Source organism: Poecilia formosa, unplaced genomic scaffold (genome assembly GCF_000485575.1).
Source record: "Poecilia formosa unplaced genomic scaffold, Poecilia_formosa-5.1.2 Scaffold2, whole genome shotgun sequence".
NCBI classification, from domain to species: domain Eukaryota; kingdom Metazoa; phylum Chordata; class Actinopteri; order Cyprinodontiformes; family Poeciliidae; genus Poecilia; species Poecilia formosa.
The window spans coordinates 1,847,134-1,865,283 of NW_006799941.1; the positions used below are offsets into that span (position 1 = coordinate 1,847,134).

The window sequence follows — 18,150 nt, forward strand, 5'->3', positions numbered from 1 at the left end:
CATAAAACTTGTCATCACAAATGCTTGATGACAAATGTTGATCAAACCACTTACTAGCTAGCAATTGGGGACAATTCCTTGTTTTCAACATAGAGCCACGAATGTTTGCATAATTGTCCCTTTTTACCTTTATTTATGAAATAATGGCATAAAATATTTTTTGTATTTCATCATGTTATATTCATCTAATATAAAAAAAGGAGCAAGAAAAGAAATCTGGAGGGCTGCAAATACGTTTCCACTTAACTGTAAGCAGGTGAAATACTTAGCCAGATATTGTGTTTGCTGCATTTTGAGTTTACAATTTTAACTTTTTAAAATAATCATTTGTCATATAGAGTGTGTTCTCTAAAATCCTAGAATAGGTAGACATACAGAAAAGCAACTGTTACCTTGTAACGTTTCTGCATGTTTAAGTTTTGCATGCAAGCAAACTGTTCTCCTTTTTGCTCCAAGTTCTGAGACCCAGTGGGACAGTTAATGATGGAAACTCTGGTCCCAACATACGGACTCTCTGCTGATGGTGTTGGTGACACATTGCCTCTTCTGTTGAGTTGTTATGCACTAAGGATCACACACACACACACACAGACACCCCCCCCCCACACACACACACACACCTACACACACTTTAGCACAAACCACACACAGACTCCTCAATACACAGAGGAGAGCTATGTGAAAGTGTGAGCGTCAAAGGCACTGAAAAACATAAACTGCAGCAGTTTACACACATCAAATAACCACGTGTTGGATTTACAGAGACACAGAGGAATAAACTCACTCTGTGCTTCTGTACAACACTGACAAATACACACATGTACGTGATCTGGAAAAAGGAGTTATGACACCTGCTTGCAAGATACACAGAAGATCTGATAGAAATCTGAGCGTCGTGACGTGGATGATGACTCTGGAACGGTAAGGCTTTCTCTTTTACTAGTTTTAGTTTCATTAAAATATTGAATTTTAAACTACATTTGATGTTGTCATTTATAACTATCAAGACTTGTTATTTAAACAATGAGTCTTTTGGGTATTGTTTTAGTTTGACCTATCAAGGTGAAGTCCACATTATAATAAATACACTCCTGTTGTCAGTGGAAATCAAATATGTATTTTGGTTTTGCTAAACCCATTTAAAAGCTATATTTCAAATAGAGCCTCAGACATGAGCAAGCCTTTTTTAACTTTTCTCTCAGTTACTTAGAAAATACATAATGCCTGTATTTTATTTCTCTCTATTGTTATTTTAGCAATAAACTTGACTTTAACTTTTTGCTCAATAGAAAACAATATGAGAAAGTAAACCAAGAAACTGCACGGAAACAAAATATTTTGATCCTTTGTACTTCTGTCTCATGAGCCTTACAGCTGACGCAACTAACGCCTCTGAATGAAAACAATACTGAAAAACATATCCATCCAAACGAGGTTTATGTAAAACGTTACAATGAATTTGTTTATACATATTTGTGTTTGAAATCCCATTTACTGCTGCTTTATTACACTGTAAAGAAAATACATATTTTAATTCCTTAAGCCCAATAGACATAGCTACACCCTCATTACATATTTTGTGATATTTTAGAATAAAAATTTTGAAATTGAATCCAGGTCATGAAAATTTACAATTCAGCTACAGACAAGAAACACTTGATTTCTCTCTTTTCTGCCAGATTTTTAATGGGTTTTAAAAGACCGGGTGTGACTTAAAGGAAAACAAAACTTTTACTGTAATCTATTCACTGTTAATTCGATAAATGTTATTGTGCTTGTATTTTTTAACCTATTAAAATGAAAGAAATTTCACTGTTAGACTTTCACTCTCTGATGATACCTCAATGTATTCTAATTTTACTGAATGGACACTTTAAATTAAAAACATTTTGTGCAGGCATCTAAATGCCTGAGCAACACAATAACAACCCCAGAGTTTTGAAAAAAAAAAAAAAAAAAAAGACAGTTATCTGACTGTCATGTTGTGAAACTTTTCACAGTTTGTGTTTCACCAGAAATTATTTACCCTCTTTCTCCTCTCTGCTCTTTTCACTTTCTCCCTCACCCTCTCTTTCTTTGCAATGAGCTGGTGAACAACAAATGGCTCAGATTAGTTTGTGAAAAGATAGCAATCAATGAGGCGTCTGCTTAAAAAATGACAAGTCAAAAAAAAAACCCTAAAAGGAAGTGAAACACTTTTTGTGAGTAGAAGTCTTTTCGCGCTTTTTCTTCTTATACTTCGCTTGCGTTACACAGGGGATGAAGAGTAACATGTTTCGATTTTACTTCTCTCCTTGTCCACCATTTGTTGTGGCATGTCAAAGAGCATGGGAGCATGAGAGTCACTCTGACCCAACAGGCAAGGCAGGAGACGGACAGCAGGCAGGGGTTTTCCCAGGCCAAGCAGTCAGACTGCTTTCACAACACTATAAATATAGACTACTAATAGATTTAGGACCTACAACTGTAAAGTGTTCAGAAGCAACTTTTACTGTCTACACTGTGTTGCACAGTTGTCTGATGTCCTTATATGGGGCCTAAAAAGATATAAAAGTCCATTTTTAGTCATGCATGCTGTCTTTACGGATCTCAAAACACTCTGTTGACATTTATTCATAAGCACTAATTAATTACTTTGACTTTACTGCTATACATATATATATTTATTTATTTATTTATTTTACAGTTCCCTGCACAAGAAATCATTCCTCAACTTTCCCACCTTTTGTCACGTTACACATAAAGTGTCACAATTTTAACGTGGAAGTGAAATGACTCGTAACGTTCATGTTGTTTTGTTTTAATAAGCCGATTTGAATCTGACACACCTAAATACAATCCATTGCAACCATTTGCATTTAGAAGTCACATGATTGTTAAAGTTTTTGGCAAAAAAACTTAAACCTGGCACCTCACATCAATATAAACACACATTCCTGTGAAACATGGTAGTGGATGCACCATGCTGTGGTCATGCGTTTCTTCAGTAGCAACATCAAAGCCGATCAGAACTACTGGGAGGATGTACAGGCAATCCTCAAAAAAAATCCACCAAAAACTTTAAAATAGCTTCACCTTCCAGCAGGACAAACCTAAACATAAAGTCAGAGCTGTAATGAAATGGTTCAGATCAAGTCATATGCATGTGTCAGAATAGTCTAGTCAAAGTCAACCCCTTAATCCATTTTAGAAAATTGGTGTTTGCACATGCTCTTCATGCAATCAGACTCAGCTTGAGCTACTTTGAAAACGAAAAATAAAAAACCCTCTAAACATGCAAAACTGGTAGAAAAATACCCTCACAGACTTGCTGTTGTACTCTATATGTATGTCTGTATGTTAGTATATTAACATTTTAAATTATAGCATAAGAATATGTTGAAAAGGTCACGGCGTTTGTAAAACTTTGGCAAGCCATTTTATGTAACATTTTCAGTCAAACTAGATGGTCTAAATTGTGGATTTTCTTTCCTAGACAATATTTGTTTGTGTGTTTTGGTTTTGGGTGCCTCTGGTGGGTGTCAGTGAAAGCCTCCCTGTGCAGTTCCCTGATTTGTGGCTGTGGTGGAAAATTCTCCTTTGAGATTTGGCTATACACACACACACACACACACACACACACACGCACACACACGCACTCACACGCGTACGCATGCACACGCGCGTGCACATCTTGAAAGCTTTGCAGTCAACACTTCATCAGTAAGTGAGGTCAACTCTCTCACACTTCATACAACGGGTGTACACAGATACACAAACACTCAGTCACTGAAGAAATAAAAACAGCAGCTCTCTCTCTCTCTTTCTCTCTCTATCTCTCTCTCTCTCTCTCTCTTCCACGCACTCAAGCAGACTCATACTGACACAGTTTGGGGCTGACTAACCAATCAGAGAGAAGTGGAGTAAGTCCCCCCAGAAGTGGGTGGGAGAGCTGCTGCAGCTGTTTCAGGGCTCATAAAGTTTGCGTTGGTGGTTTGCAGAACTTTTCAGCTTACTACTCCTTTAAAACAACTTTCCTTTTCATCAACTTGACTTTTTTTTTTGTTGAACTCTGGGGTCGATTAGAACAGAGCTTGATTGTGGAATGGCTGAACTGGTGCGAATTCGAAAGAAAAGGCTCCAAATACCTATCTCTAGGTAAGACGTAGGGTTTTCATTAATACAAGATGACATTATACGCTTAAACTGAATTCAACATCTGTATATACTATAAGACAGAAAATGCTAAAGTGCTGAATTGGAGACACAGCAAATGTTCTTTCCCACAAGTTTCATGTATCTCCAGGTGGCGGTTTCTTGTTTTGCAGAAATGGAAACTTGTGACTCAATAAAAAAACTCTGGTACAGATGGTTTCAGCAGATATTAGACCCGCCACGTAGGAGCAAAGAACCAGATAGTATTTTTATACCTTAAAAAGTTGCTTGCTTCCTGTTTGCTTTAGGTGTAAGTGGATTTCTTAGAAAAGTTCTTCTAGTCACTTTGGCTGCAGGCATAAACACTTGTCTTGCCCATGCCTTTGGTGTGGGAGGAAAAGCTGCTGCAGAGGTGGTGGGTCATGTGGTTTTTGTTTTGGTTACACACTGATGTATAATTGTACGTAAGGATCACAGCTCAAAGCTTTAGGGGTTATATATAATTCTTGAATGCATTTTAACAACACAGGTTGGATGCAAATTATTATATTTGATTTACTCATGTATAACAATTGTATTTTTTTTTTCTTGATCTACTTGCAAAAGACAGAGAAAGTGAAATGATTCTGCAGCTGATCTTCCACACATTGCAACTAATACTATATTTAGGATGACATACAACACAGACTTACCAAATTATCTGCCGAAAGCGGATTTCTATTTTTTTTTGATGCAAACGGTTGTATGAGCCTTCTTGACTAGTAATATCCCGTGAAAGTCCTGTCAAAGGTCCTCCACATCTGGCCAGTCAAAACAAAAAAGACTAGCTTATCAGGAGAGATTACTTGAGATTGAAAGTGAGCCGTGGCATTCTGAGGCATGCTATTTTTATGACTCCACAGCTTTTGAAAGCTCCTGCCAGTGTGATAAACACTTGAAAAAGCTGCAAGCATCTCATCCGCAGGAACTGGCTCCCTTATATAGGCCCAGCACAGTTTCAACACCATACGGGTGGTTAATGAGAGTGTTTTAGAAGAATTATTAATGGCAGATACTTGTTACGGCTGTAAAATAGTCTTGTTTCCAAACAGATTGCGATTTTTGCGAACCGAGACGGCGTTTTTTTTCTTTATCACGTCTCGACACATTTGAAATTAAGCCTAAAACCAGGAGGTGGTTAAAATGTAGGTGACACATGCTGCAAGCATTTGGTTTTTGTTCCACTGCAGGGGACTTATTTTTTTCCCTCCAGTTCTCACTCATAATGTGATTAAAAAGTTTCAAAACTAATTTGGAGTGAGCAAGTTGGTCTGAAAGCTCCTCAAAATTCAAGCAGGTTTATTTTTCTTTATTTAGTATATTCTGACTTAATCTTTGTTACATAATACCCTAAACAAGGGAATGTTTTCCCTCTCATGGAAAACTTGGCTCTGATGGTGCCCTTTTACCACCGGCTGTCTCTGGATAGTTTGACATTTATGTAATTTCCCAATGATTCATTTCTGCTTGTTGAGACTGCAGTGCACTTTTCACTCGACCATGGCAAAAAGAAAGAGCTGTCAATTTATAAAACTTTTATTTCATTGAATTTCTTAAAGTTTAAGTTAATTTATAAAGGACTGCGTCATGCAATACAAAGTTCTTCAAAAGGTTTTTATTACCTCTAACTGTTCCCCTTTATCTTAATTGTTGTGAGGGCCGGTACATTTAGCTGGTCAATCTACCATTTTATTTAGCTGAATGTGAATTCCCCATAACTTGATTGTGCTTTCTGGTTTTAGGCTGAGAAGCATGCTAAAGCAGATCGAGGAGAAGGATGTCGATTTTGAAGAAATCAAAAAAAATTTGGATTTCACGGCATCGTTACTGGAGGCAGTATATCTCGACGGATCGAGGTAAGACAATAAATAGAAATTCAAAGAAGATCCACACATACAGTTAATTGTTGCTCCAGGAGAGGAAACAAGGTCACCAGTCACGTTTGTAAAAAGAAAATCTACTCCAAAGTTCATGGGACTTACATATGTTTACAATTTTGTGTCCTCATGTGGCATTTTAGACAGGGGTCATGTAATTTTGAAAATTAATAAATAAATAAAAAGACAAAAATCCTTATTGATGGCGACTAGATTGGGTGGTAAATTGTGCATTCAGTGTTACAAATTTTACAATTTTCAAGATTTATTGCCTTGAGATTCTTAATTTCTGAGCCTTTTGAACTTGTTCTGCTGAAAGAGTCTGCAGACTGTTTGAGGCTCTTAACACAATTAAAATTAAAAATTGCAATGGGGCATACTTTTACAGCATGAACTACAAGCCACTGATCAAGGAGCAACAACTAAACTAAGTTAGGTTTATGGTGATTTTCCATCTTCTTCGGTGTAAAAAGAACTAATGCCGTTTTTACTTTCCATCTCAGTCTTGTTGGAATAAAACTGGCAAGATTATCTGCAAATGAGTATGTGCTATGCTCTTTTTAAGAAGTCTTTTATTGTAGTTTCTTTTCTATTTTCCAATAAAAAAGAACATCACATCTGTGATTCACAAAACTACGGGAGCCTTCAAATCACAGTAGCACTCATTATGTAAGGTCGTTATGTGCCGATCCAGTCTACCCGACTCGGCTGCTCAGCAGACCGATCCTTATCAAAGTGTGTGGAGTTTTTTGGAAATTGTTCAAATAAACTGTGTGCAATTAATCGGTTAAAAAGGAAAGAAATTATTTGCTCAATGCCTTTTTGAAAATTGCCGTTTAAGATGTGATCTGATGTCCCAAGTAGCTGCAGCTTTGGCTTTATAAAGATTATATTGTATAAGCAAAATAAAACTAGAGGGCTGCAAAAATGTATGGATTAAGGCATAAAATGCGTCTCCAGTGAAAACTAAATTCTACAAATAACCCTGCAGCCTAACTTGATTTACTTTACAGCTGAGGAGACCACAATCCTTATCAATTTTATCAAGGCACGTCAACAGGTTCATGATGCTTGTTAAAAAAAAGCAACCGTAACCCTGTTTACATAACAGAGCTGGCTCCAGTCAGAATCAAACTACGAACCTGCTTAGGTGCACCACACCAAGAGGACGTCCCTAATATTTTAACAGCTGCGCCAAAGGTCAGGTTTGCAAATGTACAAATAAAAAAGTCTGTGTCAGCAATATGTTTTTCTCTGCTTAAGCCAGTATTAACTCCTGAACATCTGAATCAACAAGAGGATTTCTCTAATTTCCCTTTTAAACATATTCTAAAAACAGTTTATCTCAAATGGTGTTTGTATTGACATGTGAAGTACCTCAGGACATTCAAAGAACAGATTTGGTTTAACAGTAAGTTATTGTATTACATGGTTTGCTCACTTTCAACCATTTGTTTACAGTTGTAGCTGTTTACAGTAACCATTTCTAAGGTTAGATGTATGAATGGCAAAGCTATAAAATCTTGAAAAGTCCAGATAAGAAAAGTTTTACCTTGACTTAGGCTCTGGATGTTTCATAGAGTTGCACACCAACTAAGTTGGAGTGGATGATATGAGCACTCACGACTACTTCAGACAAATAAAACTCTGCATCAGTTTGAAAGAAGCATCATGCGTCACCTGCAAAGGACTGATAGCTGACAGCTGGTGGAACTGCATGACACCAGCAATTTCCCCTGCTTGCTCGAAGGAAAAGGTAGAGACCCCAGCACCCCTGCAGACAGTGTTGGAAACACGCAGTCTAATCCGTTACCTGTCACCTGGGAGGAGTGAGTGGCTGTCTCTGTGAAACTCAGACAAAAAGAGTGCATAGTTTCCATGAGCCAAGGTTTTACTTGTTATTCAATATGTTGACCTTTACGATCAGGAATTAGTCCAACGAGAACAGATTGTTCCTTTATTATTTTATGACCTTACTTCTGTCTCTCTTCAAATAATCAATGTGTGATCTTAGACAGTGTCTGGAGTCAGAGGACGATCTTCAACAGCTGCAGTCAGACGGGGTGCCATCGGAGGTCACTGACTGGCTGGCGTCCACCTTCACCCAGAGGATTCGACGGCCTTTGAGACGCTCAGATGAGAAGCCCAAGTTTCGCAGCATTGTGCATGCGGTGCAGGCTGGCATATTTGTGGAGAGGTATGCTAGTTCAAACTTTCCGTTTGGATCTGTGTCACCAATTCAAGGGTATAAGTGGGTGTTTCGCTAACAGCACAGCCTCCTGCAGGAAACCAATAGAACCACTTGGCTGTATTCTTTATACCATTTCTCTAAAGCTGTAAATTATTTGTTTCCTCTCTCAGTATTCCGACTCGTAACATTCATTAAGTTCATTTTACAACAGCAGATTTAAACTGTGAAACATTAGCCTTAATTTATTTCCTGGAAAACATTCTTACACTGAGGGCAGAGGCTTTAGGGGATTAGTATAAACACCTCCTGAGTCAAGTTTGCTGCACAATGTCAACATCTGAACTTTAACTGAACTCAACATAAACACTGCATTATTCCAGGATGTTCAAGAGGGCCTACACAGCAACTATGCCAGACCAACCCGAGGCAGTCGTAAACTGCCTTAGGGTAAGTCCACACTAACCTGCTACCTCAGAGTGTGCAGCATGTTTATTTGATAAATGGCACATTCTTAGAAAAAGGATCAGTGCAGGTATGCTCCAGTGGGGCTGCTACTTTTCTCTCTTTCTCTTCAGGATGTGGACCGTTGGAGCTTTGATGTTTTTGCTCTGAACTCCGCTAGCTCTGATCACGCACTACAAACTCTGTTCTTTGAACTGATCACAAGATATGACCTCAACAGCCGCTTCAAGGTCTGTAACTGATGCTGTATGGAGCTGACTTTTAGCAAATTTATTTTTGACGTGCAAGCACGAGGTTGGACAAAACGTCCCTCAGAGAGACATGAGCTCTCGCAGCTAATTGTGTGTAATGCGTAGAAAATGATCAGATAGAAAGATTGTTCCACCCCTCCCAACCCCACTGAGGGACAAGGGTGTTCAGAAAATGGATGGATGGATGGAGAAAGATTGTTCCATTTTCTAGTACTTGAAAATGATCTTCTTTGCATCATGTGCGGTATTTAACCTTTTTACCTAATTCAGGTTGTTTTCTGAGTTTAATCCAGGCACAGATGTGAATTGATTACATAATGCTTTCTCTAGATTCCCATCTCATGTCTGACTGAATTCCTATCTGCCCTGGAAAAAGGATACTGCAAATACAACAATCCATATCACAACCTCCTTCATGCGGCTGATGTGACTCAGACCATGCACTGTCTGCTGCTGCGCTCCGGACTCGTGGTACCGTTCACTCAAAAATTATTACTGACTCCTCCCACTTTTTTTCAATCATCCGTTTATTGGAGGGATGTTTGTGGTGAATATCGCCCACAAAACCCATCTTTCTGTTTACCTGTGTATGTCCGTAAAAGTTCTCCGTTTTACATTTTGTCTGTGATTCAGAAATAGGAACAAATTACATAACACGCATCGATGAAATTATATTTTTCTACTGTGTTTTTTTTTCTGTATTCTCGCTCATGTCTGAACAACCCTCTGATTTATCCTTTGAGTGTCAGACTCTAAGTGATCAATGATTTCTGAGTCAGTGCTGAGTGGCTTAAAGATAATTTATTTCAAAGTGGTTCTTTCGATAGTCTGATCCTCGACTGAATGTACAATTAAAACACTCAACATTCAAAGACGTTTTTATACAAAAGCACTCCTTAGAGGCGAAATAGGAATCAGGGATTCTTACTGGTAAAATTGTGTCTGATGTTGTGACTGACTCGAATTGAAAAAGGGTTCATTAATTTTTTCATCCATTAACTGAACAGGATGTGGGGGACTTTGTTCTTTAAATAGGGGCCCAAGATTTTACTTAAAAAGAAAACCAGTTCCAGTTCCTCTAAAAATCTAATTTCAGCCAGCATGTGTATAGAATGCCCCCAAAAGTTTGAGATTCGATATACTTTATTTTCCATTTCTAAGAAAAATCATAGCAAAGTCTTGGTTATTCTGATGTTTCATTTTCCTTTTTTTTCTTGTCTGCAAAGCTTCTTCTTACGTTGTTCAGACCTGATATGTTGCTTATCCATTTAATTGTGTCCCTTTTGTTCACCAAGCACTGGCTGACAGAGCTTGAAGTGATGGCTTCCCTGTTTGCTGCAGCCATTCACGACTTCGAACACACGGGAACCACAAACAACTTTCACATCCACACAAGGTCGGCTTTATTTCTTGCTCCATCTATTATGGACCTTGTGTATTATTTGTAAAGTGCCTGTTGCATAAATGCCACATCCTGTTCTGAAACTTCAAAACAGAGCTAGAGATAGAAGTAGATTCAGAAATAGTAAGAAAACACATATACATATAGCTTTTAAGGAATTTGGGGAATGAGATGAGATCTTTCTAAAGCAAACATGACTTTATGGAGGGAAAAGCAGTATTTTTAGATTTTCCCAACACAGTCTCCAAGCACCCATTTTAAGTGTTTCTTCTTATTTTGGGAATACAATAAGAAACACAAGGATGTCTGGCTACAATAAACATTCATTACGTCGTAAGGATGAAATTATAATGAGGGTAACAAAAACACTTTAAGTATTACCTCTGTAAAAGTCATATAAAAATATTGTTTATTAAACATAAGAATAATGTTACAGGGCAATTATTGTTTTTAAATGCTTTTAAATTCTTAAAGTATTTTCTGAATTGCTTTACTTTTCTTTGCTTTCTGCCATGTCAGTCACTCTTCCTTGGCATTAAGTTATCAGTTTGTGATCAGTTGTTGCGGACATCAAATTATTAACATAATATAGTGCCTTGGAAAACTAATGTTCTTTTTGTCCAATGTAATATTGTTGTATTGTTATATTGCTGTCAGTCAACAGTTACTTTTAACTTTTCTACCTTCAGTATTTCCCCCTTTAAAATAACATTGCTCTTAGGATGCTTCACACTAAAAGTAAAAACTGCCTTTGTTTGCTGAATCTGTAGATCTCCAAACATTTAGTCCTTCTTTTCCAATCATTTCTTTAAGCGTGAAGTTTTTCAGAGGCTTTAGAATGGCTTTGTGTCTGTGAAGTGCTTTATCAAGCCCAGAGAACGCTAAAGCGCTTCACATGGCAGTCATTCATGCATCCAGCCTCAAGGGGGGTGAAGTGTCTTAATCGACAGAGGCGGGTGGAACAAGAATCGTACCAGCAACCCTCTAATTGCAGGGTGAACTCCTAAAACCGTCACCTCCATCGTACTGATTGAAAAATTTCACATAATCTCCTTTAGTTCTAATTTTAAGACCCTGACATGAAGCAGGTAATCAAATAATTTGTTAATTACCTTTATAATAGTGAGTCATTCATGCACATGGCTGACCTTTTTTTCCCCAACATTTCACGCTCTCTTCAGTGTGAAAGTCATCATTATAGTTTTGCAATCACAGTTATTTAACTGCTCCCTAAGGCTTTTACTTTTAATCACATTTTCCAAACTCTCCATGCCAAACAGTCACTTCGCTGTTTGACTGTATCTTTATTCATTTATGCATTTTCGTGCCTGGATATCACAAGATTTTGTGTTTATTACCAACTCGTCTTTATCTTTCTGTCTGTGTTCCAGGTCAGAGTTTGCTCTGATTTACAATGACAGATCTGTGCAGGAAAGTCATCACCTAAGTGCAGCATTTCGCCTGCTGCAGGACGACCAGATGAACATCTTCATTAATTTGACACGAGAAGAGTGGATGTAAGATAATTACGTTTATTCTATATTAAAATGTGCCGACATTTATAGTTAATTTTGAGATAACACGAAAGATAAAATGCCAGTAGATCATACTACTTAATGAAACAAGCTGTCCATAATGTTTTCTACACTGTGGGTGTGACATTTATACTTTATTGATTTACTTGCCAACTAAAAAAATAAACAAATCTCAACTGACTTTATGATTTATATTAGCTGACACAAGACTACTTTAATATGTTAAACATGACAACCCTTTATTATAGCTGTAGTATTATGGATTCACCTGGTATGTTGGACCTTAAACATCTGAATAAAATATGCACCTGTGATCAATGGATCTGCTTCGAGACGGTCTCAAAACCCTCAAAAAACAATTCAAAAGCAGTGCCTGATTTTTCCTTGGTTTATTTTTTTGTATTTTTATTTTATTTTTTTATTTATTATTAATTTGGCTGAGAAATGTGTCTATCAACCAAAGCAGCAGTGAAATGATTCTTGTAACATCATAGGCTGAGAAACTACAGAGAGAAGAAGAAGCTATCACCCCAAAGGCAACATGAAAAGCAAACAGGAACATGCCCTATGGTCTAAAAAAAACTAAATATAAGTTTAACCATAATGACCATTGTTATATTTGGAGAAAAAAGGGGAAGTTTCTGAGTGTGAGAACTCCAGTGGCTGTGTTTTATTGCAGAACATTCTGGTGCACTTCGCAAGATGATTGACATAATGAATAAGAAACACTATGGAGAAATGTTGAACCAGCATCATAAGACTTCAGCCACAGCTGAGTCTCCCTAATGGATAAAGATCTTATTAATTAAAATGACAAATTGATTACAAAGTGGGTCTAGGACAGAAAGTCCTAATCTCTAATCTCAGTCCCACAGAAAATTTGTTGGCAGAACTAAAGTAGTGTGTCTAAGAAAGATGGCCCACAATTCTCAGTAAATTACATCAGTTCTGCAGAGGAAATGGACCTTAGATTAAACTACCACATTACATTCACCTTAAATTTCCTAAGAGTCTTTAAAGGATCATTTTTATCTATAATGACGAGCTGTTCACTAGCAACTAAGTCCGCAGCTGCATCTGTCAGACCTTATAATGACGTTGCAATGCTGAGTTTCCATTACAGTAAAGATTGATGGCTGACTTTAAGGTAAAACCGAAGCCTCCTAAAACATCATCAGTGGAGTTTGTGTCAGGAAATAATTTACAATATCCGCACCGTCTGTGTTAATGGAGTCGTTTGCTTCATACTTCACACACCCGGTGCGGCTGTAATATTCACTGTGGAGCTGTGCAGAGATAAACACAGCAGCATGCCGCAACAGGCTCCTTTTGCAGTTAGTGTTACCATGAGAACAAGGAAATCCATCAGTAAAGTTAAAAAGGTTGCAACCTCACAGAGTCCTCCCGCCTGCCACTTTTACTTTATATGGTTCCGTCACATCATTCAAGGCCGGCCAGTAAACTGCGAGTCTGTGCACGTCTGTGTGTGTTTACAGGGAGATGCGATCACTTGTTATAGAGATGGTTTTGGCCACTGACATGTCCTCCCACCTACTTCAAGTAAAAGCAATGAAATCCCGTCTACAACAACAAGAGCGGTAGGTGCAAAACGTATTGACTCTTTAGAGGCATTTGAAATGTTTCAAACTACAATCTGGATGAAGGAACTGTGTGTCTTATACTTTCTGTATAAAGTTCTGCAGTTCTGCCTGCAGAACTGCTTTGTCTGCAGGCAACATAAACAAGTATTATGCTTTTTCCATCAGGATGGATAAGCCCAAAGCGTTGTCTCTGTTACTGCACACGGCTGACATCAGTCATCCATCCAAGCCCTGGGCGCTGCACTCTCGCTGGACCAAAGCCTTAATGGAGGAGTTTTTCAGGCAGGTAGGCATCTGAATAGACCTGATCTGACATAGGCCTTTTTTTTTTTTTTTTTTTTTTTTTTTTTTTTTTTTTGTTTTGTTTTAACTTTTTCTCCTCCTTATTTAAATTATCAAAATTAGATCATTTGCAACAGAGGGATTCCTAGAAAGCTGTCATGTTCATCCTGGACAAAGTGAAAGTTGTGGAAATATCACTCAATCTTTTTTTTTCACTAGTTCACATGACCAAGTTTCAGTGCTGTCATGTGCTAAGAACTTTGTAAATCTAGATCTACAAATAAAAAAGGCAGTAAAATGTCCTATTATTTTAAAACGATGTCCTCTGAAAACCAACTGATGCACAAACTGTCTCTGATAACTACAACTGTATAAACATTTTCCATTATCTCTCCAATTGCTTCCTGTTTTGACTGATGTCCACCATATGTTGCTAAAGAGGCTAAACTGTGACGTAGGACGTTTAGTTTTGGAAATATAAAGCATGTTTGAACCCTTCCTTCGAATCTTTTATTTCTCCATCTTGATACAATCTGAGTCTTCTCATTCTGGGTTTATGTTCCGTTTTGCCATGGTTTTGTGATAAATACTTCAGCAAAGTTTGTAAAATATTCCAAAAGCTTAAGATATTATTTTTTTACAAAACAAAAATCTCTGAATAGCTTCATAGGTATGAATTACACTTCTGGAAGAGCTTAATTTCTGTAATGTTAGTGGCTTTTCTGTACTCAGAAAATGAGTTTCCTTATTTTACAGTATTTTGGTCTGGAATCCCTTCAGGAATCAGGCTGAATTTATGTTTTGTTGCCTTTAAAGTCTGGTAATCATTGGAATTTATTTAAGAATCTCCTTTGGTATGGTTTGAGGCAAAGTTATTGCAGGAAATTAAAAAAAAAAAAAAAAAAAAAGACCAGAGCTCCAGGGTAAAACTGGACCATTAAAACTTTACACAGTTGAGATCCACTCTACTTGAAATGTTTACAATAATTTTACATGCATCACTATATTTATGACACTTGTCTTAACTACAGTGTAATTATTCATCTTACGTAAATACAAGAAAGTCAGTATTTATAAATGCGTGCATCTAGAAATGAGTGACAGTTTACAAACACTGTAATCTGAAAAGCCAAACATGTTTCCCTTAAAAGCTACCTCGACTTGAATCTGATGTGAGCCTTGTAATTATTTTAACAATGGGTTTTTTTTCTTGACAGATGTTGGGCAGTTTTCCTGTCTCTGTGAAAACAAGATGTGGAAACTCTGAATCTTTTGTACCTTTAAAAACACAGAACCACCTGCTCACAAAACGCTCCATCTAAAAGTTTCAGTTGGTTGTTTGTTGGAATAACCTAACCATAGAAAGTTATTTTCAGGTCATGTGTGGGATGCCATTGAATCTTCTCTTGTTCTCTGTATCTTTGTGAGGGCGATAGAGAGGCGGAGCTCGGCCTTCCCTTCTCTCCACTGTGTGATCGAAAAAGCACCTTAGTAGCCGAGTCCCAGATAGGTATGTCTCAATTATGGTCCTGTCTTTTAAGCAGGATATAGTTGTTGTCCACAATGCCTCTGTAGAAGAACAAACACGTGTTCTTATTTGCCAGGTTTTACGTTTGTCATTATTTTTCAAAATTGAAGAAACCTGCAGCTTCATTAAGTGAGGTCCAACAACCATTTACTCTGAACTTCTGAAATGTTTTTTTTTTTTTTTTTTTTTTTTTTTTACTGATGCAAACAGTACTTTATGAACACATTAGCTCAAATTACCTTCATAAATCCCCACCCCTTGAACTTTTTCCAAATTATTTCACACTATTTCCAAAAATTTGCAAGGACTTGCCTTGATAATTTGCCTAAAGAGTAAATGTAACCAACCTGTTTGTGATTTAACCAGTTTAAAACCAGCTGTTAGTAAACAAACAGCATTATGAAGGCTGTCACAAAGCCTGAAAAGTGCCGTTTACAGACACACTATCAATTTTTTTAGTACTTGCACAAATTTGGAAAACCGTGTAACATTTCCCTTCCACTTCAGAATTAAGTACTACTATGTGTTGGTCTTCCACTCATGCTCCCAATAGTTCGAAGTACATTAATTATAATGTGATCTACTGTAGGTACCTCAGTAACTACATGCTGACATTTGTTCTTACAGGTTTCATTGACTTCATTGTGTATCCTACGTTTTCCCTGTTGACGGACATGGCAGAGAAAATTGTTATTCCCTTGGTGGAGGAAAACCCAGGTCCCCCAGATCCCTGCAACAGACACAGGTACTGTAGGAAAAAAAATCTGTAAAGTAAAACATCTGGTGGAAGAAAGAGGAAGGGTGAAAATAGTTGGAAAAATTAAACCTAAAATAGACTTAACTTACAGTAATAGAGAAGAAACCATGCCAAAATGATATAAAGTCTACAGATTAATGCATAGCACAAGTGAATTACATATAACAAGGCATATTTAAACAACTTTTTCTCACTAAATAAAATTAAAATGGGGCTACTGATGAGAAATTGACATTAGGTGTCGGCAACAGTCTAACTAATCGGTTTTTAATCCTATACAATCAATTAAACCTTCAAATAAAAGGCTTTGACTAAACCAACTGATGGTAAATGGTTTCTATGTCCTTTTGAGCTTCTTTTCCTCTCATGTTTGACTGTTGTTTACATGCTACAATCATCTAACCTGAGGATAAAGTAAATTGCAAAAAGTATGTATGAAGTTACATTTGATTCTTAAGTTGGATCAAGAATTAAAGTCTTTCCAGAGTTGTTATAATTTAAACATGGAGGTCTGGATTTAAATTCATATTAAATACCTAGAAACCACAAGGAGCAAGCATTAGGGAGAGACAAAAATATTAACAAAACCTAAATACTTTTAAAGGCTTTAAAAGCCTTTAAAAGTTTATTTCTCTTGAGATATGGTCTTTGACTTGTTTTGTATCTATTATATAAACACAATCTTCACTTGAATTTTAAGTGAATCAGCACTGATTTGTAAACGTTTTTGACACAGCTACTTGATCATAAAATTTTGGATATGTATGATTATTAATAGAGCCAGAGTGCTTTTCTTGTCAAACTAGTTACAGGGAACAAGCAAGGACTCTTGTCTCTTTCTCAGCAGAAATAACTTAGACACTTACACTGTGTCTCCTTAACAATAACATCATCTGCACTGTCGACAAAATATAGCCGATACAAAGCTGAGAATGACGGCTGCTGAAAAAGGGAAGTCCGAACTGAACGAGACACAGCAGATAATCTTACCCCACATTTCTTCTTTCTTATGCACTTCTTGTTACTGTGCACTATTTTATTTTATATTTGTATCATGTTCGAATAAAATTTCATTTCATTTCAAAAAATTTCATTTCATTTCATTTCATTTCTGAAATAAAGAGGATGTGACAGTATCTAAATTAGTTTTTGTTTAGTTGCTGTTCAACAGAATTGAATGTAAGGAGGGTATCAATACACAGGAATGAGGTCATCAATAAACAAAAAAACATACTTGTTCTTGACTGGACTTAATTGTCTGAGTATTTTTTTTAAGGAAATATAAGGATAAATTACCAAAATGACTGGTAAATCTTGGAAGAGATGACAATATTTATGTTCATTGTAAAAATAAAAAACAAATAGACGTGTTTTGACTTGTGGCCTAACAAGGTAAAATTTAGCAAGAAACTATGAATACTTACACACCAAATGTATGCTCATCTAAGAAAGGAAAGACAAAAGCTATGAATTTTGAGATATTTGAAATTCAAGAATTGTGTGAAAACATGATTATGAAAGCAACAATTTACTTAAAGAAAAGTCCATGGTTTAATTGCATGTAGCATGTTTAAAGATCCTCCTTTTTTTGTTCAGTGGGAAAACAACGTATGATTGATCTGTTCCTGGTGGGTCCACATAAAAGTCTGGACTGCTTTAGTGTTCAGGATTCATTTCAATGTCAGCATGAAAATCAATACGAGCATAAATGACAATTGTTATTTGCTCTCAGTAATCTCTGGAAGGAGAGCTCCAGGGGTCTGCAGTGGAGTCTGGCACACATCACAGCTGAGCTGGTGAGCTTTCGCTCGACTTGGACTCGACACACAGAAGACAACAAGCTCAAATGGAAAGAGAGTGGCTCAAATGGTAGGTTTCTGTGTATGGCTGCTTTCTCTGAAACCGCATACTTCACAAAAAGAAAACAAGGCACTTTTGTTGAACTATTTTAAAGCAATTCAATCCTGACATGTTTTCCGCTGATGTAAAGAAATAATTCATGGTACCAGAAATACAATTTTGAAAAACTTCTGCTGCAGTCTAATAGATGATTTGTTGTAAAATATATATATATATATATATATATATATA

The 18,150-nt window shown here is 36.9% G+C and overlaps 1 protein-coding gene across 4 annotated transcripts in view; it reads left to right on the forward strand.

Annotated features, from left to right (window-relative positions):
* Positions 1-758: 758 nt before the first annotated feature.
* The window catches only part of LOC103135994 (calcium/calmodulin-dependent 3',5'-cyclic nucleotide phosphodiesterase 1B), an 18,066-nt gene continuing 674 nt past the window's right edge, over positions 759-18,150 (forward strand). Inside the window, exons 1-13 of one of the 4 annotated variants that reach the window (XM_016670289.1) lie at positions 760-921; positions 5,916-6,029; positions 8,065-8,247; positions 8,622-8,688; positions 8,817-8,933; positions 9,285-9,425; positions 10,250-10,350; positions 11,748-11,873; positions 13,388-13,489; positions 13,658-13,778; positions 15,203-15,284; positions 15,930-16,064; positions 16,414-16,653. In XM_016670289.1, the coding sequence (XP_016525775.1) occupies positions 845-921; positions 5,916-6,029; positions 8,065-8,247; positions 8,622-8,688; positions 8,817-8,933; positions 9,285-9,425; positions 10,250-10,350; positions 11,748-11,873; positions 13,388-13,489; positions 13,658-13,778; positions 15,203-15,284; positions 15,930-16,064; positions 16,414-16,433 (1,386 nt within the window). In that variant the 5' untranslated portion in view covers positions 760-844 and the 3' untranslated portion in view covers positions 16,434-16,653. Of the gene's footprint in view, positions 922-3,925; positions 4,138-5,915; positions 6,030-8,064; positions 8,248-8,621; positions 8,689-8,816; positions 8,934-9,284; positions 9,426-10,249; positions 10,351-11,747; positions 11,874-13,387; positions 13,490-13,657; positions 13,779-14,991; positions 15,285-15,929; positions 16,065-16,413; positions 16,654-17,791; positions 17,929-18,150 lie in introns of those variants that run through there. The other 3 variants (XM_007549065.2, XM_007549071.2, XR_001661788.1) reach the window with 3 other exon arrangements.